This window comes from Telmatherina bonti, assembly GCF_933228915.1.
Source record: "Telmatherina bonti genome assembly, chromosome: 5".
NCBI classification, from domain to species: domain Eukaryota; kingdom Metazoa; phylum Chordata; class Actinopteri; order Atheriniformes; family Telmatherinidae; genus Telmatherina; species Telmatherina bonti.
Window position 1 is genome coordinate 23,064,096 of NC_136623.1, and position 27,558 is coordinate 23,091,653.

Genomic DNA, 27,558 nt, shown 5'->3' on the forward strand with positions numbered 1-27,558 from the left:
TATGAGTGTGGGTTTGTAATAAGATACAGAAAATCAAGGTCACCTCAGTAAAGCATTTAAAAATACATCTGGAGTCCCTCCAGCTTTTATGCATATGAAGCAGTCCAGACATTAACATTGTAACAGTGGGGACGGGTGCACTGTGGGACATTTCCCAGTGTGCATAACACTACCTTAATAATGAAAGGAAGAACTATTTTTCAGGGTTATTGTTGTGTCAGAGACCTCTGAGGCTCCACAGGAGGAGAGAACGGTTACTCTTCTGTGTTCAAGTAAAGCAATGATGGCGTAGGTGGAAGTGGCTTAGACAATAAGCATCAGCCCACCCTTCCCATAGTAAACTTGATTTCCTGTGACACTTTTTTAGGTGGACCTTTAAAATCTATGAATTAAGTTTATTTCCTGTCTTTAAATGCCATTGAAAAATCCAGACAAGCTTAAAGTATAACCAGTTACTTAACAACTAGTTTTTATTGTGTTATGTTGTCAAGTCAAGATTTGAAAAGTAAATGTAACTTATTCACATCTCTTTAGCAAGATATGCCCTTTAAAGAAAAAATGTGTGATGTGATAAAACATGCTTATTCTTTTTCTAAATCTGAAATAGCAATGCTAATATTTTGCCAAAGACCAAGCCTGATGAAACAAACAAACAAACAAAAAATTTAGATGTTTCATAGAAGTAAATCTTTCGTTACATTAAGTTGAGAGCAAAAAGGCTGGATGATACGATGATTTTCCACAGATAAATTAGCTTGACTAGAAGGATGGATTGGAAGGATACTTCTGAAAAGACAAGCTTTGTTTTTTATTTGTGTTTTATTTTTTTGTTTTTCTATTTTAAATCCCGGAGGGATTTTATAAGGTCAACTAAGCTTGGAAAGATTCCATCAAAGTCACATGTATCTACTGGGTACTTGTGTTTTTTGATACAGATGCCTCATTTGTTTACTTTAGGCTAATCAGTGATTGAGGTCTAGGAACATCTGCTTGTGGTGGTTGCAGGGGGAAAAGCCCTGTTTATTGTTCATTGGCTAAAAAAAATGACCAAAATACCAGCTGACATTAAAAACGATAATTTAAAAGGCTCTAATCAATGTTAAATGTTTTGGTGTTAGAATATTATTAGTATGTCAGAATGTTGTGAGTTGTTACATCGAGAGGATGTGCTGCAGAACAAGGACAGAGTTGAACATAAAGAGAACTTGTCACAAGTGAATCTAGGGTGAAAGTGTACAACAGCAACATGGTCAATTTCATGCAAACAGTGGATCGATGGTTTCCAGCAGAAATTAGCACATTGATTAGCAGAAATACTGAGAGCTGCCCTTTGTTTCCAGTTTGCCTTTGTGCTTCACATCTAATTTTAGAAAGCCCAGCAGATGAACACATGTCATCAAGGACCAATTCGGTGTTAGAAAGTAAACTCATCTCAAGGTTAGTTCATAATAAGTGGGTGCTTTGAAATTGTGTTTTTGCCTACTTAAGTTTTTCTCTCAAATATCTGATAAAAATGTTTGCAAGTTGCATTGCATAGCTTTGCTAGTAATGTTTAAAGATTACAGTCTGAACAGGAATGTATTTTTATGCTTTTTATGTTATTTGATCCAACCGGTTAGTGCAACCCACATCACTCTGACAGAACAACAGGAAATTCCACAGGATGCCAGACAGAATAACTCAATAAAAGCAAGAGTACCTAAATAATTGGTAAGGAAACATGCTCACATAACTCACCCAGATATACAAGCTAATTGGATTTTGCCATTAAATCAACAGTCGTGGGGCCTTTGTGCTTTTACGAGTCCTAACCACAAGGTTAAAGGAAGAGGGGGTGTTTGAAAAGAAAAAACTTAGCTTTTAGTAGGTACAGTGGCTGAGTTTAGTTGCAAAATTGGTGTGCTGCCTTCCACATGTTGAATATGGCTTTATGCTATAAATTAATCTAAAATGTCCACCACAGTGTACAGCAGTGACTCATCAGGGGCTGATGTAAGTAAGATAGTTTGTACTGAGGTAATTGGTGTGGAGAGGTAATTTCCCTGCTGTACCAGGACTATCCTCAGAGCTGTGAGGTGTCAACTGAGATACATAGCTCAGGGGACAAGGAGGTGCTGTTAAAGTGCATGGTAACTCTTGAAAAGCTGATGTTAGAATGCATTTTTTCTCTTGGGAATGAATGGAGATATGAGCCCCTGATGATGAGCACATCCTCCACACTCCTCCCAAGGTGGAAGGATGGAAACTGCTACATTGCAGGCAGGGGAGACAAGCAACTTCAAAGTTCAGAGATCATGGAACAATGAAACATGGCTGACTCACTCCCTCCCACACATGGGCCATGCACTTTTAAGAGGAACGAAACTCCTTTTTAGCCCGATCAAATTAGATAGAAAGTGTCATATTTGTCCACCTCTCATGTCTGTTGCAACATTTAAGTTCTGCTGTGTTCCCCTCCTCCTTCAGTCTGCCTCCCTGCTGGGTTTAATCATGCACAATGTGTCACAAGGCAGCAATGCCATGGTGATTAAGTGAAGAACTTTGGGCGTTTGTTTCAAACCCATATAGTATTTGTGGTTATGTGAATAGACTCATTTGGTAGGAAAAGACATCTCCAGTTATGACCACAGTTTCTCAATATTGTGTGGAGGAAGCTGAAGCACCATAGTGGGACATCCAGGATCTCAATTGAATTTTCAGAATTTTGGATTTGGTTTAAAACAACATAATAATCATCAGAGTAATAATCATCAGAAAAATCGGAGTACACTGAAATGTTTTGTTCTTTAAAATGAGTTGTATTAGTTTTACTTTCGACAAGGCTTCCATCTGCTGTTGTAGCATTTCTTTCATCTTTAATATTCTCCAACTCCATGTTGGCAAACATATACACATACACACTCGCTCATCAGATTTTCAGAATTTATATGTAGAATGAGGGAGGTGACAGACAATGAAGACCTGGCCCTTGAGAGCAGAGTGGCTCTCCAGCAGGGACGCTGACGTTGAATGCTTTAATAGGACTAAAGTAGACAAAGGCCGCCAGTGACGCAGTAGGAGCTATAATGGGCTTGCCACATTGCAGGTTTACTGGACCTTGCTTATTGGGCAGAGCTATTTCCAATCCCACAATCCCTCATCAGCCTCAGGAAGCTAGTTATAAATAAAAAGTGTAGGTTAATCGCAGCTAAGAGAAATTTCTGTCCAGTTTTTTAGGAACATGTAGTGTAGGGCATGACTGAGGCTTTTCAAGAAGATACTTTAAGCACTTTAAGCAAATTCTGTTCAGTATATATTTTTTTAAATGTTTGTACCATATGCACATTTTCCAAGTCAGGACATATCTACACTGTGAATATAAATAGATACATTAAAAAAGAACTAATCTAAACATGAAGCATTAGAATTTGATAGAAAAAATAGTCCCCTTGCAAAAAAAGATTTCATTATGTAATAGTGGAAACCCACAGCAACATTACAAAGTTGCAACATTATAAGTTTGACTTTTGGTCGAAATGCAAAATTACATTGCAGTGCCATTAGAAATGGAGACTCATTTGTCATGGTAATTGTAATTTATGTGACAGTCTAACTTCTTTTGACCAATTAGCTTCAGCCTATGATGAGGCCAGCCTACAGGGTCAAAGCTTTCCTGGTCTGACAGATACTGTGACAGATGGAGCTCTGGGTCTTTAGCCATCATTACCATGAACTCCAGGGCTTGTTACCACTCACACCAACCTATCCAACTTGAAAGTAATTCATGAAGATCAGGAGTTTGTCAAATCTGGTTAACTGTGATGTACTACCAACACATTTGCTATCACATTATTATATATTTCTTACTAGCTTTTAACAATGTTCTGTTCTTTTTTGTTATTCTTTTCTATCATATTGAGTAAACCGAGATAAAAAAGAAGGCAATCATGTTATTCTTTTCAGATTTTTTGTAATAATCAACAGATCGGTTCAGACTAAACATATTACAAAGTCACTGTTTTTTATAATGACAAAACACATATACATTGGCCTCAGAGTTATTTTGTATCAAGGGCGAGCCTGCAAACTTTGCATTTCCTTCTCAGCTTCTTGGTTGTGCTGTGATAAAAGGATTGAGGGGTTAAATGTTTGTCCAGCTGAAACAACACAGTTAAACTCCTTCTCTGTGTCTCTGTAGCCCAGTCGTCAGAGCTCAGGACCTAAAAATAGCTGTGCTGGCTCCACACCCCTGGCAGGGGGACAGGTCAAATTATGAAGGAAGATGAAAAATTTAAAGGCACAGGCTGCTTGGCCACAAACCCAGCCCCACATCAGTGGTCAGATAGAACATTTGACTTGGCTTTTATGGGATGGAGTCAGATTGTATTAACTGTGGACTTTGGTCTTGTGATATTAATTGAAAGAACTCTGGTACAAGGCTATTTGGAGCAATGAAAAAATGCAGGTTTCAAGTTGTGTGTTTGTGTGGCTTGTAATGTTTTGTTTGCAGTTTCTCAAATCCAGCATTAAACAGTATCAAAGCTATTCTAAGGGATTAGGATTTCATGTCCTAAAGAGGTGTTCTTGACACAGTTTGAGAGGTTTATGTAATTACGATCATGCTGTAATGCCATCTTACTGTTGGCTTCCTTGGTGAGCTGAAAGCATGCTTCCTGAGAAGCAGTCTTGCCCTGGATACACACTGAACCTCATGCATATACTGATCTAATGCAGTCAGGTTACATCCTGCATTTTAAACGAACACTGCTCATTTAGCATCTCGCTTGTCTTAACATATCTTTTATTTTTTTGTCACACAGGTAGATTGTCCCTAAATACTATTAGTCCACTGACTGGTTGTGTTTCTTCATATGAACATTTTCTTTATTTTCAGCTAAATAATTGTTCTTCTTAATCATGTAAGTGACAAAAACAACATTACTGACATAACATGCCAAGTTTATGTGTCTCTTTCAAATATGTTAAGATAAAAAAGGGTTCATTCCATCCATATACCTGATAGAACAAAATGAAGACATAAATAGAGAGAATGGGAGAGAATGCTTTAAAAAAATCAGCAAATAAAAGATAGATAGGGGGAGGAATAAAGCCTCCATCTGCAGAGAGGGAGTCAGGAGACATGCCTTCTGGCAGGAGCTGAAGAAGACAGCTGTGTTTGGTGTGGTATTTTTAAACGCATCAATGCTGCTCCAATCCCTGCGCCTCGCCTGACCTATTTTTAGCCAGGGCTGGCCATTGTTCTATTTCTGTCACCTGTGGGCCACGCAGTTGTTGATTCACATGCAAATGAAGCTTGCTCCCTCCCTGGTTTGCATTACTGCCTCTGCGAGGTGCTCTGTAGACAGGGCTACAGCTTTCCTTGCAACTCAGCTATACATTTTTCTCAGCCTCTCTCTGCTCAAACACTTTGCTGTGGGGAGAACAAAAAGCATAGGCTGGAGAAAACAGGGAGAGACGCAGACAAGACGCTGGACTTGCCATCTTTCCCAACACTGTGTCAGTGTTTGGACCAGACTGAAGCAAGGCACCCGGGAGAGTACTGTAGCAACCCTGCAGAGAGTGTGTGTGTGCAGTTTGTGTTATTGCTCTACAGTCATAGTAGTCTCTCAGAGGAGGAGGCAGAGGAAGGGAGAGAGTTGCCTGTTGTCGTGGTCTCTCCCCTGAGTGGCTGAGAGGTGGCTCTTGGTGACAGGAAACACAAGGCTTGCGATGAGACCTGAGCGCTGAGTGGAGTATGCTGCAGACGATTTACGAGGGCGAGTCAAGTTTCTCAACAACAGAGGGGCACGTTGGACACCAGCAGCTCCCCAACCAGAGCAAGATGCACAACGTGAACAATTCAGGTGATTTCATAGCCCGGTTTTTCTATTCCTCTTGAGGAATCTTTTTTTTTCTCTTTTTTCCATTTTGCCCGTCTTTGCATTCCAAACTCCGTGTCTCCTCTGTCTCCTTTATATCTTCATACTTCCCTCCTGTCTTACATCCTCTGTGCCTTCTGTGCACACATTCACTCGGTTTCTCACTCACACACACTCTTTGCGCTTCTTCTGTGTGAAAAGAGAACTCAAAGCTTCTCAGCACAATACCGCTGTAGGACCAGGCACGTCTTCTTGAATCAAGGTATTTATTCTTCTAATTACATGCAGTGCTTTATGGGGCTGTTAAAACCTGTGCTATAAATGATGGCGTATACATAGAAAATGTTTTACACTTTAAAAGTGCTCTTTGCCTCCCTCGCCTAAAATAAAAAAAAGTGTTAACATTATTCCCATGTTGTAGTTCCCTGAAATGAGTCACTCTGAACAGTGGAGGGATTCAGTTTTTTTTTTTTTTGCAAGCTTTAATGTCAGCATGGACTTTTCAGGAAAAAGAAGTGTGACAGAAAAACAGGGGACATTTGAAAGGTTCGTCTGAACATTTACCACAGACACTGACTGTTCTATTTTTGATCTGAGAATTGAACTGAAGAGAACTGGCTGACATCAGAATGAGTAACATCTATTCACTGTATTGACTCAAGATGAGTCACACTTTTGTTTTCTTCATTTTTTTGGAGTGTTGCTATAACACAAAAAAATCTTTAAAACTGACTTAAGAGTTTAAATACTGAGCACAATAAAAACATTGTCATGCAGGTTTCTTGAAAGCATATTTGACTTATAAATGCCCAGTTTACAAAAAATACATTATGACATTTTGCTAGCAGTATGAGGAGTGGAATGATGAATAAAGTTCACTATTTGTTGCTTTTTGCATTTTTTTCATTAGTTTAGCATTTTGGATTGTAGAAAATAAAAATAATAATTAAAAAAATGTATATATTAAAAAGTTCAGACAAGCAAAAGAGGATCTGAAAACATCTATAGTTGGATGGATAAATGTTGAGAAATCAAAAAAGTTAAAAATCCATGTCTATCAATAGAGCAGGTTTTTTTTTTTTTACTATCAGGCTCCATGAGCAGGGTTTTCTACTCTTGTCTTGAAGCCGGCGAACCAAACAAGAGACAGAGCAAGTGCCTAGATTCGGGCTCCTTGCTTATTCTGTGGGTCAGCTATTCTTAGGTGAGTTATTTTCAGCTTATGGCATTAGCCTGCTAAGATTAGGCGTCTGTGCGTTATCATTCCATCTCGGCATGCTCTTGATATAACAGCGGTTTGGAACAGATATTTATAGAAAATTCTGTCATTTGCTTGCTTAATTTGTTCTTTCCACTTTAGAATAAATCACATGACAGTGACTAACATATCTGTCTGAAAATACTACACCATGATACATTTCTGTTTGTTTGCAGAATAATGTGTAAATGTTCTTTTAGAAAATATTCATATCCTAAAGACTAAAATGAATAATGACTCATCTGCTGTTTAAAATTTCTAGAGAATGTTTTTGTGATGTAAGGATAGCAACCCCAGCCTTGATTGTAGATGGTGAAATATCACTTATCCCAGCTAAATAGGTTATTAATTAATTTTCTAAAGTACAGTCCTCAACCTTTAATTTCCTGCACTTCTCTGCTTTTTCATCAAGAGGATGAGTAGAATAAAGGACATTATTAACATTTTATTTTGATTAGTATCACACCATCAAAGTTCCAAAAAAAGCAGTCCTCAGGTGGGCTCTCAAACAGGGAAAGACTAATGAGTTTCCCCCGAGTGCAAAATATCATGCAAATATCAAAAGGGACCTTTCAGACAAGAACAATGCTGCTTTTCAAATCCTCTCATCTGTGTCCTGTATCTACTCAAGTTGCCTCACCATGTGCATTTGGATTATTTACTGCTAAAGAGATGATAGAAAGCAACACAAAGAATATGCCAGCATTGCCTGAAAAGCTACCCATTATAGGAATTAAGACTTGCGCGGAATTAAGAATTGCGCAAATTGCCTCTTGGTGTGAAGGATTTGTTGGACTACATCAACTAATGCCACTATTGCACAGACTGTAGAAATAAGTTTAGATATTAAAAGTTTCCTATCATGCCTTTAGCTGAATTCTCAGTATCTTTCTTGGTTTAGTGCATGCTGTTTTGTGTGTTATTGATTTGTAAAATGGTTTGAGGTGAGCAGAGGACAGGAGACGTCAGGAAGTTTGGCTTGAGTAAAGGGCCCGTGGTGGTTCAACTCTGCTCTCTTTGTTAGCAGATAGCCTGCAAACCGCAGCTCTGGCTCAGCTGCAAGGACGAGCCTGAGTCTTAAAAATAAAGACCTGTTTCCTGCTTTAGACATACCAGCTGCTCAAAATAACAAGGCACTTAATGAGAGATCCAGCACCACATTGCAGTCCCAAGCATCAGCTTATTTTTTGCCCTCAAACATCTTCTGTATCTCTGTTTCTATTTATACAGGCAGGAATTTAGATCAGCAACCACCGGTGTTTCAACTAAATGTTCACAATGTTTAAAGTTTAAGAAAGTGTTTTCATTAGCTTTTACCAAAAAATTAGGCAAAAAAGTGATTAAAGATACACTTAAGATAGAGTTTTAGAGTCTGTTTCACATTAGTTAAAGTTTTTCTTTTTTGTGGCTGTACACATTAAAAAGGATTCCTTGGAGCTCATTACTTCAAACTGTGGTTCTATTTGGTTCTTCTGTGAAAAAAAATCCAAATATATATATAAAACTGGGAAAAACAAGGATATGTGACAATATATAGCGTGGTATTTTCTCTTTATATTTTCAAATTTCTATTTGACACTGATCTATGCTATTAAAGTTTCTTTTTACAAATAATAATAATAATAACAATATTAGTTTAATGTTTTTACCTTTACACTTTTAAAACAAGCTTTTCATTATTACATTTCTGATATTTCTAAGTTTATTATGTTTTGTTTATGAACACTTCAACTTCAATAATTTGTGTTCCAGCAGTATTGAATTATATTTTCATACAAAATGTAAATTTTAAGCCATTTTCAGAGATATCTAAATCTGCCTCCAGGTTCCACAAATTTTAAGAATACCTGCATTATTACATTCAGAGTGTAATGTTTACAGTCATAATGTCTTCTTTCAGATTTGAAATTCAAGCTTTGAAAAAGAAAGAAAAAAAAAACGCCAAAGAGAAGTGCAGTCAACCCAGAATGATTTTTAAAAACAGGTGCTCTCACAGATGTAAAACCACACTTATTAGTGAATTACTTTGATAAAATCTTGATATAGCCTATATTTCAGGCTCCTCACGTGCAGTAGTAGGCTAATGTCACTAGTGATGTGTGTCTCTGACTGGGATGGGAAGCCTGTTAATGTGGCATGAGGCAAAAAAAGACAGCCATCCAACATCTCAAATTAAGGCTGTGATTGTCACTCTAACCACCACCAAGTCTAATGAGAAGCAGATCGGTTTTAGAAAGAAACACTTTAGGGACACTGGTGGTGCGATGCTGCAGTGCGAGTGTGGTCACAGGCAATGAGTCACTCTATCCCCCTTGGCGGGCCCTCCACAGGGAGGAATTTGGGCATGGGGCAGGGTGCTTGTTGCTCCCTTGTGCTAAAAACAAATTTTGGACCTGTCATTCATAAATCTCTTGTTTACCATTGCCGACAGACTCTACTGTGCACTTTTCACGTCTTAGAAACCACCTCACCACCTGATATAAAGTTTTTTTTTTTTTTTAAATCAGGCATTAATCTCATCAGCGGCAGTCCAGGGCAATTGATCAAGAAGAAACAGGCTCTTCTTTTGAGTGATGATTTAAAAAAATGACCTGAAAGTTACATAAATGTGACACTGTGCTTTTATTTTTGACCATGTTAAATTGAGCGAGTGGCCTCACAACTGTGACAGTCGTTTGCACATTGTCTATATTAAGACCCTGCTCAGAAAAGCATTTATATTTAGTCGTAGTTACTGGTGGCTCCGTATTGTTCTCTGTTAATGAGTATTTTTATAAAACACAAAACACCAAGTTTCAGTATGGGGAGTTTCATGTTCATAATGATTATTTTGAGGCAACAGGAGTAGATGATTAGAGGCACATTGTGACCTTTTTGCTTTATGTAAGTCAGCATAGATAGATAATTGTGAACCATTCAAAAAAAGGTGTTAAATATACAATACATAATACAGGTAGAGGTTTTAGTGGTGCTAGTTTAGTGTCTGCCTACCATTTTTTATGTCCCCTCATTGTTGTCATATAGTTTAGTGTTATTCATGTCAACAGAGTGGACAGAGAGCAGAAAAGAACAGAACAGACACGTGAGGCTGTTGTGGTTTCCTCAAGAGCCATTTCATACTGTCTTGGTTATCAATTGTGGCTCAAGCTTGCACACCCGTCTTCCTCTACCCCCTCCCCATCCTGTTAAACCGCTGTCTGAGATTTTCTGATGGAAGCTCAGCTTGACATGCTGATCAAAGTGGAGATCCCCAATACCAGTCTCAGTGAGGATACAGAATGAAAGAGATTAATTAGATCTCACAGTGGCGATTTCTACTAGGCAGCAGGTGTTTTTAAGCTATTTTTGGATCCATTAGGCAAAAGTAGCTCTAAGGCTGTCTGATTTGCAGTCTTTCAGTGGTTCACAGGTTCACTGCAGCTTCTGGAACAGCACCCAGTACTACAGGGTCCTTTGTCTAGTACTTACAAGCTAAGATTAATATTCCCTGTCAAGAGAGAAGTGCTTGTTCTACAGGTGCCTGTTCTCTGCGCCTGCTGTGTTGCTGCCCCCCTCTGTCATTTGATTGAAACTGTTTTTAGAACAAAGAACAGAAAATTACAAAACAAAAGCCCCCTTAGTTGTCTTTAGTTTTTAGAAATTTTCTGAAAACAACTCATCACCTATCCACTGGTTTATCTTCTGAGTGTGGTTGTGTCTTTAAAGGGATTTATAATGTCTGTGCTGGGGACTCCTTTCTTATATAAGAGCTGAAAGGCTGATATAATAGTCAACATGTCACATTGCCACTGTAGGCAGGAGATGACATGCAGTGAGACTCGATATCTGCAGAATGGGGAGACATAATTACGTTGCCAGCGTTGCCATGGCAGCGGCAAGTTAGGGTGGTGGATACTAGGGTGTGGGGGTTGTCACAGACCAGGATTGCGCCACTTGCTTTTATGTTTCTATTTATAATCATCACCGTCGTATACACATGGAATGGTGGCAATGAAAAACAGGCTACAAAACGAAACAAATGGCCACCACTGAGCTCTGCTGCTTCACTGAAGAGGAGTCACTGCCTCTCAGTTTATAGCTGCTGTGGAATGAAGGCAGTTCTTTTGGCAAGCTAAACTTCTATTTATTGTTATCCTTCTGTAGCTTATAAGTGTATGCATAACAGGCGCATCAGATGATTATTAATATGAGCATACAATGTGTAATAAGTCAGTTTGTACCCGAGCTTTCATAGAACAGGTGGCATGATAACATTGCTGATATTTGTTCTCTCAAATATGACCCTCAAGAAGATTAACGCAATGAATGTACTCGATAAATCTCCCTCTGGCCAGTGGAATTTTAAGTAGGTTTAAATATTTGTTTAGCCTCCCAACACAAGCGACATTATGCAGTCTGGACAATGTGTATCCCACACTAAATCATATATGTAACAAGCTTCTTCGTATGGAGGATGTCACATTTTATCTGATCCTTGTATCAATATACACCTAAATATCTGTGTTCATATTGAATAATGATTAAAGAATGAAAAATCTTTTTAAAAAAAAGTGCTTACTGAGTCACTCAAGGTGAGTAGATAGATTAGTGTGAATTAAAATGAAATAAAACATTAAATAGGATGATGAAATGAGCATTCACTAACAATACTCTAAGGAACCGAGAGAGATAAAGTAACCCGTCTTCGATGTTTTTAGCTGGCAATTGATTCTCTCTGTGTAACAGACTATTTATAGATATCAAAGACCAAAGGGATGCCCTCTCACTTTGTATCATGCAATTACTTATAATAGAGACAGTTCTTACCAATGTGCACTTTGCAGCATCTGCACCCAAGGACAGGGATGGTAAGCTCATAGGTACATGAATTTACAAACACATGCAAGTTCACAGCCTACTTTGCCTTGAATTATTAATGAGAGGAAAAGGTATCTGCATGATGTTCTGGTACAGACAAGGAGAAAGGACTCCCTTTATTTATTTATTAAACAGTGGGAAAACAGATTTCATGTAAATACTTTAAACGGCCATTTCAGTGTTCACGGAATCTTGTGCTGTCTACAAAGCTCCCAGTAGGCTCAGCAATGACGGATATGTTGCTGTTTGTTTAGAGATGCTATTATAATTACAGACTTCCTTGGGAAATGTGCTCCTTATTATTGAACTTTTTCTCTTACATAAATTCCATGTGTGTTTTTTTTTTAAATATCCTCCTTAACCCACCAAATGGTTTGTCCAGAAAAATGACACAGAAAGGAATCACCAGGGTTACTAGGTGAATTTTAAAAGGTGCAACTAGGGTTGTCCTGCACATTCTCAGTTTGTCCCAGCTTCAATACATCTAAATCAAATTAAATGGCTCCAACAGCCTATGACATTCTGCACGATGACTCATTGATTTAAGTCAGGTGTGTTGCATCAGTAATATCTGGAAAGTCTGCAGGATTGTGGCCCTTGAGGACTGGACACCCCTGATCTAGGGACTGACAAGTGTCATCTTCTCTTTATGCTGTGCCACAGTGGATATTAAGCCAGACGTGCCATTGGCTGTGGAACCATTATCTCCTTTGGACCTGCGTACAGATCCGAGGATGCTGGGGGCAGGCTCAGACCCAGGACTATGGGAGAGGCAGCTGCAGCAAGAGTTGCTCCTCATTCAGAAACAGCAGCAAATCCAGAAGCAGTTACTGATCAGCGAGTTCCAGAAGCAGCATGAGAAGTTGACCCGTCAGCACCAGGCTCAGCTCCAGGAGCATCTCAAGGTTAGCATTGCACTGAACACTTGTATGGAGGTCAGCACAGCACCATACACAGTGGCACGGCACAAAACAGCAGAGCACAACACAGCAGGGCATAATGTGGATACAGTAGAAAACTGTATACCTCAGGCCAACATTACAAAGCACAGCAAAAGAGAAACAACTCAGCAGTACTAAGTTTTGAGCAAAGCAGTCCAGCTCAGCATGAGTTTGATTTCATAATAAAGTGCAGACTTGTCCATTGCAGTAAAATGAAAACTGCCAGGGTTTCTAGTAAGCTAGTACAACTTTAGAATTATGTTTATCAGTATGCTCTCTTCATGCTGAGGCAAGCTCTGTGTTTCTCAGCTTCAGCAGGAGCTCCAGGCCATGAAGCAGCAGCAGGAACTTGCCGAGAAGGAGCGTCGTTTCGAACAGCAGCAACAACAGAACCAGCAGGAGAAAGAGCAGGAGAGGCATAGACGAGAGCAGCATGTCTCCAGCCTGAGCCTCAGGGGCAAGGAGCGTTCCCGAGAGAGTAAGAGCTCAAAACCATCATCATCGCCATTTCCTTACTGTGAAGAGCTGAAATAAAATAAAAACAATAAAGTTAGTAGCCATAGGCAAAAGTAGGCATGTTGTTCAGCCTTTGCAATAATTCTTTAGTGCATTGCTTCTACAGTGGGACCTCGGCATAATAATGAATATTACTTCTGAATAGTAGAGGTTTTTTATAGATGAATGTCCCAAAGATGGAGAAAATGTTGAGTATTTCCTCTGGGCTATGCATATCTTCTGTTATTGTCATTATTACAAGGACGTTCAAGTTATGTCAGTGTTGCCTTTGTGGTCATGTTTAATTTACCCGTAAAAACATTTTGTTGTAATAAATATGTTGTTTGGGTACAAAGGCCAGCATTGGTAAATGCTAGATTCTTGATTTAAATTATGATGATCTGTTTGAATAACTAGTACCTGCATGCAGATGACATCAAAACAAGAATCAAACACATAAACATGAATTGATCTTAACCTCAGCCATATCTAGGGACAGAGATAATATGAAGCTGCATCAAAGTATAGCAGATATTTTGGCAATTATTTTCTCAGTTTGAGTTTGAGCTATACAACAGTGAGAGGATGATGTCAAATGCAAATATGATTGTTTCTATAACATATATATCAGAAACTGAGCAAATAATTTAAGTTCTTGTAAGAAAACAAGAATATATGCATTTTATGTAATAAGCAGCCATGTAAGCCCAGCTCTTTTTGTTTAAATGACTCATAGTCATTTCAAGTAGATCACTTTTTGAGTTACACCTGCAAGGATAAAAGTGTAGCTATTTTTTTCCTCATCATTTAGGATAATCATTTAGAATTTATGATATGAAAACTGCACAGATTTCATGTGTGGTTGCTGGCGTAAAGACCTTTCATTGTCAGCTCAAACAGCACTGGAGGATTAAAAGGAACATGCTAATGACAGTGATGTTGCTGTACCTTTAGATCACAAATAAAGAAATGGGGGCTTGGTAGTTAACAGTAACATGCAATTGATGACATAAAGTTGGCTGGTGACATTTAAGCCGTAGGAAAAATTATCTTTGAATAGCTTGATGGAAATAGTGCCAAATATAATCTTTCATGACTGTTTTTACCTTATAACTAAATATAGAGAGAATTTATAACTTTGTCAAGTCAGGTAATTTGAAACTGTTTTCTGTAACTGTAACCATCAGAAGAGAGAGAAGTGCTCTGCGGTATCACTAATGCAAAAGCTAATGTGATTCTCTTTGACCAGTAGGGGGAGATGTTCTTACATAAGTTTGGCTGCTCAGGAAATGAAAGAACTCAGTTAAAAGGAAATATGAAGAAAAAGCTTCAGTTTCGTTGGGAACCATGTGACGTGTTGTTATAAAATTGTTGGAGGAAAACATTTTTTTAGAACATGAAAGTAAAAATGATCAAAGATCCAGGCAACTGCATTTTAGGGTAACCCCAATCCTGTTGTTTCCGTCTTTTGGTCTCACAGGTGCGGTGGCCAGTACAGAAGTAAAGCAGAAACTCCAAGAGTTTCTGTTGAGCAAATCAGCAAAGGATCCTATCAGCAATGGAGCTAATCACTCTTTCATTCACCACCCCAAACTCTGGTACACGTAAGTGATTTTTTTGCTTTATTTTGAAAGAGTTGATTAAAAAATATGTAAACAATGGACTGGCAATGTAGTTAAATTACACAGAAAACAATCCATTAGGGACATTTTACTGACCTCTAAATCCTAATCAGGTCTTCTCACCACACATCATTGGACCAAAGCTCTCCACCTCTGGGCGACACATCCCCCACCTGCCAGTATACCCTGCCATCACCCATCGAGAGCAAGGATGACTTCCCTTTGAGAAAGACAGGTTTGTTTATTTGTAACAAACACACAGCAAGATACATTGTATTATTAATAATGTATTTACTCAAATGATTTGTTAATACAATTAATGTCTTTTTGAGCCTTGTCAGACAAGTAGTTGATGGACTTAAGGAGTATTTCTTGAGGGTTGCTGATGAGCTGCTAATGACATCCGTTAGGCTCATTATGACCCCTGCCTCCTGCTTCTTCCTCTACTGTTTAACACAAAACTATCTAAACAAGGGGCATTAGAAAAGATTTAGATTATTCTAAGACACAATAGCTGAATACAGACAAGAACACAGTCAAATTATATTTTCACTTTACAAATTGAAAACATGCCATTATTTGAAATATTTTGGAGAAATGATATCAGTTCCAGCCTCTCTTTTTTGCACAGACATAAAAGCATGCCAAGGTAAAAGCTTCATAATTCAGTAATGAGGTCACCAAATTATATTATGTTCTTTTTCCTTCTGTGCCTCTTTTAATTACATCAGAAAACAATATTGTACTTGTTGAGTTAGTGAATGACAGATCAGTCATTTTGTGTGTATACACAATTTAAGGATCAAGCAGAAGTCTTGTAAAATAACAGGAGCAAATATGAGAAATGTAAATAAAAGCTTTAGAAGATATTCTATTTGTTGTAATTACTTTGATCATTGCCACATTCAGAAAAGAGTGGAGTATTTCCACAAAAATTTTGCTTACATCTGCTGGAAACACATTTGGACACACAGGGAAAGAGTGTAATAAGTTGTAGACTACTTTGTTCAGCATTCAACAGCTTACAACAAAGTAAGTTTAAACAACTATAAGAAAAATAAGCTTTTCAGTATGTCTGCCACTTAAGATATACTGTTGTTATGCCTTTTTTAAGGTAAATAATATGCACCTTTTGGTGACTCACTTTTATGCGCTGATAAAACTGTTTCTTAGTCTTTGGATTCTGGAGTCTATATGTGGTCATTTCCTGTTCAGGCCTTCTTCCCCCACTTCCTGTCTATCTTCATTAAAGTCCTCTGAGAGTTTGGCACGCGAGGGGGATGCACAAAGGTAGTTTTGTTCCCTGAGCCACTGCCTGTCACAGATAACTGATTGGCAGGTGTTGCTGACTTAAAACTAGCGCAGGCAGGATGAACCTCGACAGGACTGTTTGTTTAAGCAAAGATAGCTCTCTCAAAACAAAGTAGAAGTTACTTGAACACCAGTCAGATTCCACACTATTTCATTTAGCCAAAATGCTGAGCACAATCTTAGCTGAAAATGGGGATTTCTATCACATATATGACATGTAAAAGCTCCTCATTGCTGGTCAGTAAATGATTTTAAAACTTGAAATATGAAATAGCTTTTTATTGAAGTACTTGTATGCGTACCCTTAAATACAGAAATTTAGTCCTGGCCTTCTGTATAGAAATCTTTAATATGCATAATTCATCAAAGTAAGTGCTGCAAATAACCAGTAAAAATGTTATTTGATCTCTTTTCTTTGCACTCCTATTAATACAGTAGATACATAATCCCTAAAAACACTAAATTTCTTTGATGTAATTCTGTTGAGTCTACTCACCAAAAAAGTAGTTTAAAGAATTTCACGTGATTAATGTGTTTACTTGGTAAATGTCTTTTTTGTTTCAATTCCTGTGACCAGAATAAACTGGGCCGAAGGTACACGATAGTCTGGGGCAAGAATAGTTCTGGCTTAGCAGTAAGAAGTGCAACACCCTCTCTGGTCTTGACCCATTTACCAAACGTGTGCATTCAGCAGGTGCTGGAAAGATTAAAAAAAAAAAAAAAAACATCCTGCGAAATAGAACTGTATATATATATATATATATATATATATATATATATATATATATATATATATATATATATATATATATATATATATATATATATATATGTACATATATAAATATATATATGTAAATATATAAATATAAATATGTAATATATATATATATATATATATATATATATATATATATATATATATATATATATAGATGTACATATATATGTATATATATATATATATATATATATATAGATATATAGATATACATACACACACTAAATAAATTTATTTAATAATGGCAGTAAATGCACTGCAAGTGTTCCGATATGTATATATATATCCATATATATATATATATATATATATATATATATATATATATATATATATATATAACAGCTCAGCTTTAATGCTACCATCTGTCCAGATTCAGGACAAATGGATGAATACATGCACATGCTCATTGGGACGGCAAAGGTACATGTCTGATTAAGTGCAAATAGCTCAACCCATAAGGAGATTGATTTATGACTGTGGCATATTGCAAGAATTTCTTTTTGTTAACTGATACTTAGTGAAGTGACCCAGGTGTCCAGTGTGCATGTTTTACCTCAGACTTTGCCTCCTGTTGCACTGTGCACCAGGGATTTTGTTCTCCCATGGAGACATGTGAGAAAGTGTTTGTTCCTGTGCCGCTGTCTGGCGTTCCCGTGGCGACCAATTGGGATGCGTAGCTTGGTGGCAGCAGTGTGTAAAAATAGAAAGCAATCAAGGCAGCAGGGCGTGAAGCAAATTCATAGGACTCCCAACAGTGTTTTCTCTGCATTTATCTCTCCTGCCTCCTTTTTTCCTCCCTCACTCTCTTTCATTGTACCTCACACCCACAGGATTAGAGGTCTATGCCACGTATTAGGGAAGAGGGTTTTGCTGTTTTTGACAAAAGCCAGAAATAGCAGCATCTGGCCCACTCTTTTAGCAGTGCCCCTATCACTGCTCCTTCTCTTCCTCCCGCAGTGCTCCCACGTCATAGCTGCACTTTCATGTGTCTAGTTGAATGTCTAGCAGTATGATGTACACTTTGCAAAAGGCCTGGTTAATTATTGATCATAACTAAATAATTTAAGCAAGTTGGCTATTGTGTAACAACAAGTTTACATAACTTCAATACAGCTTTGTGCTCAGGCTTTCACTCAAAAGACCTGCTTATCTGTTCTGCTTGTTTATTTGAGTGTGTAAAAGTTGCTGAGGGATTCCATGTGGAGGAATGATAAAAAGTCGAGACATGACCAGGAAAGTCACTGTGACTAAACATGCACACAGTTCATCAGCTGGGCACAGTTGCTTTCGATTGAATTCATATGACTGATATGATTGATAGCGACATCATTTAAAATTGATTTCATGTGTTCATTCATGAACTGATGTTTTTATACGTCTTCTTGACATATGAATCAGACACATTCTTAGCATAATTTACCAGATGTCATAGTCCTTTCTATTTGAAGTTTGCTCAAAAAATTAATTGTTGTTTTGCATTTTAATTAATTGTTTTTTCAGTTAAAGGTAACAATTTTTTAGAACAAAAAAGTTGAATATCTGTAATATTTTTCCACATTTAAATCCAGTGGATTAGGTGCTTAATTAAATCTCCAATTGCTTCCTGATCTCTCCAATTTGTTTTCTTTGAACTACTGACCTCAGAATCATCTTCAAACTAATTACAACACTTTTTATTAGTTCTTACACTGACACTCAAGGAAATACAATGGTCACATAAGTCTGATGTGATTACATGGCCTGCTCTAAAAAAAAACAAGAAAAAAAAACTGAGGTTAAATTAAACCAAACTTCCGTTTTTTGATAGGCACTTATGGACAGACAACTTTCAAATGAGTCAAAATCATCCTAGTTAGCTTGAGGTTTAGAAATGATTAGGTTATCTTAAGTAAGACAAGATGCCAATATTTGCTTAAGGTCTCTAAATCCATCATTAAAACCAGATGGAATTTTGAAAGCAATATGTCTGATGTGAAAGTTATTACATCAGCATTGTGGTGGGTCAACACTGAGGAACTGTATTTGTAAGCCTGGATCATTTCAGGCCAAGCCGTGTGTTCAGACCGTGTATTTTGGTATCTCTGGTTTGCATTAGTGGGAGGAGTTGTAGGGAAAGCTTGAAACATCTGCGATGTTTTTCTGTTAGTTTAACTTTTGCTACTGTATCAGACTGTGGTCACCAGGGCGGCAGGTAGCGGGCTATTTCACTTTGGGCCAATGTATTGCTTAATGTAATTTGGTCCAGATGATGTTAAAAATGGGGACCAATTGTGACTTATTTATCTGAAACCTGCTTGGAATTTCTATAAAACTTAAAATGTGATTGCAAAACAGCATTGTACACTTTTGAACAGATTTACTAAATTTTTATCTGTATATTTCCTTTTATCTTTATTTTCTTTGACAATGTTATTTACTGTATGACTGTATGAACTGTTTGACAATCTGAAACTAGCCATACTCATATGATTACATATATTATCTCTGTAGAATGGAAGGTGTTGCGTGAACAGTGTGAACAAAGACACTAATTCTCCGTTCCCTATTATTTAGCATCTGAACCCAACCTAAAAGTACGATCTAGACTGAAGCAGAAGGTGGCAGAAAGGAGAAGTAGTCCAATGCTGAAGAGAAGAGATGGAAACATCATGACCCCTTACAAGAAGAGAGCTCTGGAGCTTATGGGTATGTCACAATGCAACATTGTAACACTTGAAGCATATGCTCAGAAAAGTTTCAGCATTTTATACACCAGTGTATACATGTTAATGTTTTTACATTTGTTGTAGCATTGTATTGTAGTCAATTGTATTGTAGTGTAAGTAATTAAGCGTCAAATAGCTTTGTCTTTATTTTATTCTGTTAACACAAATGCTGTGGTCTCGATTCAAAATTAAGTTTTAATGGCACAGCGGTCTTTTACATTTGTGTTGTGCTTTGAATGTGAACATGCAAACTCTAACTCCTTGACATTTCATAGACTCTGCAGCAATCAGCAGTGCCCCTGGGTCTGGCCCCAGCTCTCCCATAGGGGCCTCAAGTGCCTTAGGGGCTGAAAATGGACCCTCCTCTCTACCAACCACCACAAAAACTGAGGTATGTATATAAATCAGAAGCACAACAATCTTCACCTAAAAAACAAAAAACAAAACAAAACAAAACTATAACTATATACAGGAGTGCTGTCATGCCTCTGCTTGCCTCTAGTTGCTCTTTGCCTTTTTCTCTCCAGCAAATCACTTCTTATGAACATTAAAAGAAACACTTGATCAATATGTCTGATTACCACATACTTACTTTCATTGAAACTCTACTGTTTATAATGTCAAAGTAGACATTTTTTTATGTGCATCAGATGTACTGCAAAGTCAGTTTAATTTTTTTTCTGTTTTTAACATCTTCATTACTACTGGATGTGGTAAAGTGTACTAATGGATCACTGGTGACCAGGTGGTAATGAAGAGGTTAAGAAAGAAAATTAGTGTGCAGCTTGGCTGCTACGCTGTTGTTGGCTTGTCCCAGTATTTCTGTCATTGTCCTGGCTGCATTTCTGTGCTGAGTTGTTCTAAGGCGTTTCCCAATAGATTCATGGCTGACTTACTGACCAGAACTCCCTTTGGACTGAGCTCACAAGGCAGGACATTATAGAATGTGGCAGATATGACACATCTCTGAACAATCTTAACAGAGCAGCTGTGTTTTCCTTAACCATCACTGTTTGCTCTCCCAGGGACCTCAAGTGACATAGAAAGGGGAGAAACGTCCTGACACTGGGTTAAGGTTAGGGCTTAGGAAGACAGACGAACTGTGGATTTTAATTGATATCCCAGGCACTGGTAGCCAAAGACACCCACATGCTAACAACATAAACACACAGGATTGCTATTGTATCAGCCCAAGCTGAGACTCTCTTGAAAGCCATTGGTTGACTGCAGGGCTGCTAGTGGACCCCATGCCTGTTGCAAAAGCAAGGCATGTTTGTGCACGGTTACATTAGGTATCCTTTTTCAGAAGGAACGGGTCCCTTGGGTCAAATATGGGCCGGATATCCACATACAGGTCACTGAGTACTGGTAGGGGTTGGAAGGATAAACATGGCTGTTCCAAAACCACATGCTGGTCCACTGCTCTGCTGGGTACAGGAAGTATGCCCCAGTGCTGATGTTCTTTGAGAGAGTAGCCTGAGGGTGGGGACTTGGGAGTAAAAACAGGCTTTTGGTTGCCTGGGACTGGAGAACAGAGGATGGTGCTGTGTATTCAGATATTTCCACAGTTTTAAAAATAATTTTTACTGGTGCCAGTCTGTGAAAATTTAGGAAACATTTGTTGCCATCACAAGATTGCATACCTTTCTGTTTCCAGCTTTCTGGGCTGTTGATCAACAAAATGCATTGATATTTATGCCACAGCTTGTGTGAACTTCCATTTTTATTATTTTTAGTTTTTATTGCGATATAACATCCACAAATATCATCCATTTCAACAAAAGATAAATAATTAAAAGAAACTAAAACAATGTACAGTAAGAAAGTCTCTTTTTCTCCAAAAAAAAAAATGTAACTATTTTAAAATCAGGCTTAAATAGCCTCTAACTAAAAAAAATGACCAAAGCTGTTGTGCTTTTTGTTTAGTAAATATCTATTCTGATGTCCAGCCATTCTTTCATTCAGTGTCAGGCTTTCCGGTAAAATCCATTTCCTGGTTATTGATTTTTAGCTGCAACCAACTCAGTGTTCATCAAACAGTCTTTTTAACCAGTTCTGGGGTATAAAAAGAAGTACATCATCTTAATTTTGAGGTTTTATCAAGTACTTGAAAACACCTTGCATTGCTTTATGTAACCCTTTCCAATAGCCTCTAATGACAGGGCACTCCCAAAAAACATGGTAGTAGTTGGCATTTTGATTAAAACCCAGGCAGTTTCATTGCAATAGCATTTTTCAGAGGGTGTGATAAAAAAAATCTTAACTATTTCCAGCTGTATTTTCTAAATTTCTTTCATTCATGCATTCATTCATTCTCCGAACCGCTTATTCCAATTCAGGGTCGCGGGGAAGCTGGAGCCTATCCCAGCCGGCTTTGGGCGACAGGCAGGGTACACCCTGGACAGCTCGCCAGTCCATCTTAGGGCTAAATTTCTTTTAACCACTAAAGTTAAATTTAGTTCAATTTAAGGTTTAGCAATCCCTAGTATGTACACGTGTTGCCTTTTCAAATTGTGTTAACTGGGATCCTTAATTCTGCCACATCTTTTTAAATCTTTCATTCTTGTTCTGTCCTGTATATGTGATGTAGAGATGGCCTTCCCAGCCAAGATTATTTCGACCTGAGGGCTCTGTGTCCATGCTGAGCTTGTACACATCTCCGTCTTTACCCAACATCTCCTTGGGGCTTTCAACTGCATCCTCGCCAATTAGTGTGAGTACATGTTTTGCAGATGTTTGAACATGAAGTGTACAACACTGTAATCACTTGGTGGATATAAGATTTTCCTCTTAGTGTGAAAGCTGCAAAACCTACCAGGAGCGGCGGTCTGAATTCTCTTTGTAACCACAGGTCATTGACCTTTCCCCCCAAATGATTTTATTGACCTTAGATAAATATTGTTCTGCAGTGTCTTGTGTCAGACATGCCCTTATCCTCCCCTATTACCTCATTTATCACAGCTTTTAAAAAGTCGAAGTGTGCTCAAGAGCAACTCCTGATAACATACCACATGATATATCATTTTTAGCTCTGTGGCACATTCCACACAAATCTGCTCGTCAGCTTCTAAACAAATTTGAAACTAAAAGAACGATTATAAATCAGAAATAAGAGTATTTTTAAACTTTTTTAAAATTTAAAACTGCTGTACATGACAGAAAATCATAGTATTATTTCACTCTCTGTCTCTTCTTCCAGGCGGCAATGGGTTTAAAAGACAGGTCAACAGAGATTAAACATGGGTTGCCAGGGCACCTGCTGGGCCCTGTGCCCCTTCAGACAGGCCTGGAGTCGAAGGTGAGCCCAAGCCACCAGGCGCTCCTCCAACATCTCCTCCAGAAGGAGCAAATGCGGCAGCAGAAGATGATCTCTTCTGGTAAGACTTACCCAATTTCAACGACCACTATACTCTAATGTGTTGTGTTATATTGAGCACCATGTTTTGCCAGTCTTAAGAAAATTTCTATCTTTTCTGTGACAAGGTCAAGGATCACTGTCATCCCTTCCTCAGTCACCCCTGGCCATGAAGGATCGGCCTTCAAGCAGTCGGCCTAAACTACCAAAACACAGACCCTTGAACAGAACGCAGTCAGCACCGCTGCCTCAGAATACACTGGCCCAACTCGTCATCCAGCAGCAACACCAGCACTTCCTGGAAAAGCAGAAACAGTACCAACAGCAGGTCCACATAAATAAGGTATAAATATTAATATCAGAGCTCATTCATATGGGACATTTTCTTTCTTTCAAATAGCCTTTCAAAACATTTTGGATTCTTTTTAAGATCTCATGAGGTGCTGTTTTACTGCAGGGTGTCTGATTTAATCATTTTAAGCACACAGATGCGGATCTATTTTTAGCTTTTTGTAAAAGCATCTGTGGCAGCTCATGTTTACAGATCTGGGTTGCAGGCCGTTCTTCCCTGAAATCCCGGTGTAATTTTCTGCAAACCAAAGAACTTCTGCCTGAGTTCAAATGGGGGAAGAAATCTTTCCTCTGCACTAATTCTGTTATCATAGCTTAAGGCATCAATACTGTTCACATGCTAACTCTGTGAAATTCAATTCATCCAAGTTCAAATGAAAAGAGGGCCAGAATGCATTTTGTTCCTCTGTGTCAATATTTTTGTTTCTGTAAGTTGGCTGAAGTGACCTTGCTCAACACAGAGTGTCATTATTCTGGTGAGTGACGTGTGTGAGGTGGCAGACACACTGAAAGGCAGCCTTGTATGAGCTCACGCACTGATGTGTCCCAATGCAAGACTCTAACAGAGCCTTGGGACCATTAAGCAACTCCTACCCAGATGTAATAAAGAACACAAAACACCACAGGCTCCACGGGTAGAACTTGAGCAAGTTTCTTTCAAATTCCTCTTTAGCATTAAAATATAAACATTTAATAAAACAAACGTTTTGAAGCTGACTTGATTTGAAAATTCTATTAACAATTTCTCAAAAAACAAAACAACAGGCTGGACTCTGATCACTCAGGCCAATGAGATTGCAAGTAAAGCCTCTTTAAGTGTAGGTTATAAATGGCCGCTAATCAGGGATGAGCCGTCAGTGTTTATAGAGAGGGAGCTCTGAAACTTGCCCTAATTAATTTTCGAGCAGTTACTTGTGTTTTACTTTGTTACTGTGTTGTTTTATGTTGTAGTTTTTTTCAAAAATATACTTAAGTTCATTTAATTTTTTTTCTTAATGCCTTCAACAGTAAGAGGCACTAATAGAAATTTGCAAGAGCTCAGGGATTTTAGAAACACATATGAACAATGTTTACTAATGCAAGACTAAAGAGGCCAAACATATATTTATATGAGGCCAGGTTCTACAGATGGCAGTGTTGCTGTTATCAGCTGACCAGGGGAAGACACTTGTTTCACGTGTTTCATAGATGTCTTGTGTGCAATTGATCACATCCTGGCACAAATAGCTCTGATTTAGCAAAGCTGAGATATACCTCGGGTGAGTTTTCTTTGTCAACACTGAATTTTATGTGGCTCTGTAAATCAACCTGTCCTCTAAAAAGGACATAGCTGATGCTTCCAAGTGTAACTTGTCAACACAAAGGACCGGGACTTAAAAGAAAGACTGAGAAAGTTAAATGTAGTTAAAATCTGCATATAAAAAAATCAAGGTTAGGATCTTTGTTATAGTAGGATGTTGACTTATTCTGCTTGAATAAAATATTCTATCCTTTCTTGATACTCTTTTTAGCTCCAGGGATTCTGAAATATAATCTTAACATTCTTGGAAAAACTCCACCATAGGAGAAGCTTGTATATTGTAATCTGTATTTTATTACGCAATGACTAACAATAATCTCCATCCCTTGCCCAATCACCATTACTTCAAGCTTGTTACGAACATAAAAAAGTGGAAAGATTGTCTAACTTGCTTAACTCTTGGGATGTTTTTGAAAACTTGCCATCAGTGATATTTTACTTTATTTCTTTGCAGTAATGGTTACTTTAATAAATGCAGATGACTCATTTGCAAGGTCATTGTTAGGCCATATAAGATGTGATGTCTTTGATTACCAAAATTATATCATCACATTGCATTATCTTGGGTCAAATTATGACTGTATCCTTTTCTTTAAAAGTAAAATCCCTGAGATGCGATTTGGATATATTGGCATGATCGGAATGTGATAAAAACCTCAAATAGTTTTTTTTTCTTTTTCTATGTAAAACTTAACTGTTAAAGACACTAGAGGATATCACCACTGACATGGCGTCAATTTGTCTTGCAGCTGTTATCCAAGTCCATTGAGCAGTTACGTCAGCCTAACACACACCTGCAGGAATCAGAGGAGGAGCAGGAGGAGCAGCAACATAGAGAGGAGACAGAAAGCATGCAGGAGGACAGGCTGCCCCCCAGAGGAGTCATTCGGAAGCACATGCTCAGCAGCAGCAGCAGCAGCGGATCAAGCAGTGAGCTCCCAGATGCACACTGTGGTGTCATCAAGGTCAAGGAGGAGCCTGCAGATAGTGAGGACGAGGCCTTGAACAATCAGCGTTTGGAATCAGAGCAGAGCACCTATCTTCACCAGGTCAAAGGGAGGCTGGTGATAAGAGCCATGATCTGAAAAGGGAAGAGGATGAGCTCAACCACTTGCAACAGTTACAGACATGCACATCTACATCTAGACACATGCAAGCACTGCAGTGATTGGACAGTAGGCCAGCTCTCCCTGTCACCATGTATGACCTCTTTTCACTCAGCTGCAGCCTCACTTATCCCACACCCTTAAGACTCTCTGTTTGTGATCTTTGTTTAGTGATCTCTGTAAAATATGTATGTTTCACTTGTGTAAATATGAAGACGATTTAGACCATTCTTTTTAAGAGCTGCTTTGGTCATCTCAAGTCTGCTGAACTGAGAAAAACTTTTATGTACATATACTGTGGATTTAGCATCAAAGATGATTTCTAGAGGGAGCTTGAGCAGGTGTACAGTTTTGAAGAGCCTCCTTATGTTCTCACTATTTACAGTTTTGTTCCAAGAAATATTTGAATGCTCCTCTATCCACCTCATGATTTGGACTTATCAATGAGTCTTTGTAGTGTGTAAAAGAAATTACAACTATTTACTACTTTACTGTTCTCACAAATCTGTGCTGATGTTCAATATTAAATGGTCTCAGAGCTGAAATATTGAGCATCTGTCTTAGAGAGAATGTATACTTTAATCCTATGAGAGGACACTCCTGTAGGGCAAAACTTTGTGGTAGTAATGATCTTGCCACTGGAATATGGTCTGTTGCTCATATTGCAATTTGAAGGATAAAGCATTAAATCCCTGCTTGGGTGTGTAGGCATCTCCCCACACATCCCAAGTCTCCATGTCTATCTCTTTCTATCTCTCTTTCTTCCCAGTAGTCCTAGAGCCAGGACCCAGTGTTAAGTTGAGCTCCCCTCCCTCTCTCCCTCTGGGTCCAAATCAAAGCTCAGTGGAGTTCCTGCCCAGCTTTCAGCAGAGGAGTCAGACAGAGAGAAAGAGAGAGGGTCGGGCAGGAAATGCCTTCTAGAAGCCAGGAGTTGGAGTGATTCATGTGTGCAGGAATGCTGAGAGAGGAGGACCTAGGGTTGGAAGAGTCCAAGGGGCCAGGCTTGAGAATTGATTTACTGTCAAAGAGAATTACAAAGTGAGTGGGGATATGGTTAAAGGAGTCCTTTTTTTTTTTTTTTTAAAAGGGAATCGCTTCCTTCATATTCCCAAGTGGCATGCTTACCTCAACATGCAGGTTTGATGTTACTTTAATAAAAAACAAAAAAAAAGAAAGAAAAAAAACCTGGCTGGGACCTTAATTTTTTTCTTCTTTATTTTGTGAGCTCGTTTTTCCCAAGAAAGTGCCCATTGCGACATGTGTAGTCTGTCTTAAAGTGATCAATCAAATGTATTGCATAGTCGTAAACTTCTCATTTCATTTGTACCGTCAATTAAATGTAAAAAAAAAAAAAGGAAAAAAGAAAACAACCAAACAAAAAGAAAACAAAGTGTAAGGTTCTGTGTTTGGATTCATGTGAAAATCAACATAGTCTGTCTCATACTGTACAGTCAGATTGACTAGTTTAAATGTTTTTAGTGTAAGTAAACACAATCAGAACAATGTGAGTCTTGTTTCTCTTGCTCCTTTGATTTGGTTGTAATGAGAACCCCCTTGCTGCCAGTGTGGAGGTGGAGCGAGTTGGGGTGGGAAGAGGGTGGGGAGGGATGGGGTA

General features: G+C 38.3%; 1 protein-coding gene across 2 annotated transcripts; it reads left to right on the forward strand.

Annotated features, from left to right (window-relative positions):
* Positions 1–5,551: 5,551 nt before the first annotated feature.
* hdac9b (histone deacetylase 9b) lies at positions 5,552–27,514 on the forward strand. 2 transcript variants are annotated; one of them, XM_079241302.1, is made up of 11 exons: positions 5,552–5,843; positions 12,637–12,878; positions 13,224–13,392; positions 14,890–15,013; positions 15,145–15,266; positions 19,680–19,811; positions 20,107–20,222; positions 22,422–22,544; positions 23,031–23,208; positions 23,315–23,529; positions 25,587–27,514. In XM_079241302.1, exons 1-11 carry the CDS (start codon positions 5,735–5,737, stop codon positions 25,920–25,922), a joined length of 1,866 nt encoding a protein of 621 aa, XP_079097428.1. In that variant the 5' UTR covers positions 5,552–5,734; the 3' UTR covers positions 25,923–27,514. The 2 variants fall into 2 exon arrangements, with proteins under 2 accessions (XP_079097428.1, XP_079097429.1); XM_079241303.1 differs by lacking the exon at positions 5,552–5,843 and adding an exon at positions 6,009–6,120.
* The last annotated feature ends 44 nt before the right edge of the window (positions 27,515–27,558 follow it).